Source organism: Etheostoma spectabile, chromosome 15 (genome assembly GCF_008692095.1).
Source record: "Etheostoma spectabile isolate EspeVRDwgs_2016 chromosome 15, UIUC_Espe_1.0, whole genome shotgun sequence".
Taxonomy (NCBI): Eukaryota; Metazoa; Chordata; class Actinopteri; order Perciformes; family Percidae; genus Etheostoma; species Etheostoma spectabile.
The window spans coordinates 2,689,217-2,690,206 of NC_045747.1; the positions used below are offsets into that span (position 1 = coordinate 2,689,217).

Below are 990 nucleotides of genomic sequence, written 5' to 3' on the forward strand. Positions count from 1 at the left end.
CAAGTGTGCATGCAGGGTGCTTGAGCAAGCCTGCATTTCACAGGGGTTGTGTATTTTTGGTGCCTGTTCCTGTGCCTGCAGTTGTGCGGTCAGAGCTCTGAGAAATCGTGTTTTTTTTTTTTTCTCGAGAAAAAACACCCAGGCTTTGCACAACCGTAAGGAAACTTTGATACAACAGCCAAATATCCTGCTGAGTAAATGCACATTGGTGATGTGTCAGTGCCGCTGAAACCTCAAGAAAAAAAATAGAAAATGCCTGCGAGGGCCTCGACACATCTTTTCAACCCTGACACTGTATTTCTCTCTCTTGTCTCTTGTGTCTGCTGCAATGTCAAATCCTTTATTCCTGTTCAGGATTGGGGAAGGCGGGAACAGAATATACAGTATTTGACTTGACTGAGACATGACAGACACAGAGAGAAAACAACAGATTAAAAAGGGGCCAACTGACCAATTTTTATATCATGCTGTCAGTCAGCAGCTCACTGACAGAAACACTTTACATCTGCTGTCAGTCAATCAAACTTCAGCATAACAGTGCGGGGGGGGGGCATCACCTTCAGCAATCATGTCACCCTCGGTAAAATGCCAATGACTCAGAGGCACAACAAAACTGGGGCTACTGTATTTGAATACTATCAATTATTCTCTGCTGGCCTCCTTCTGTCAGCAGTAGTAGCCTTCTATTTTGCCTTTCACCCAGTTTTTGGGCCAGACAGGCTAATGTACTGCAGCGCCCCCATCTGTTGGAGGAGGATGAGACCTGCATGCCTGGTGGATCGGTGGCCCGACCAATGGGGCTGCTGTAAAGCTGCACAGCTGTAGTAAATGGAGGAACACAGCAAGCCTCATTTTTTGACAAATTGATCCCCCTCTGTGTCGTCTCTGGAGTTACTTATTCACACACAGCTGCAATGCTAACACCTGTGAAGGCAACACACAATGACCTCAGTAAGCACAGAAAAATGGAGCATGGTTGCACTTACGCAC

General features: G+C 46.4%; 1 protein-coding gene across 1 annotated transcript in view; it reads right to left on the reverse strand.

Annotated features, from left to right (window-relative positions):
- The window catches only part of actb2 (actin, beta 2), an 11,339-nt gene that overhangs the window by 2,477 nt on the left and 7,872 nt on the right, over positions 1 to 990 (reverse strand). The window contains exon 8 of the mRNA XM_032537833.1: positions 693 to 819. Coding sequence (XP_032393724.1) covers positions 693 to 819 — 127 coding nt within the window. The remainder of the gene's footprint in view (positions 1 to 692; positions 820 to 990) is intronic.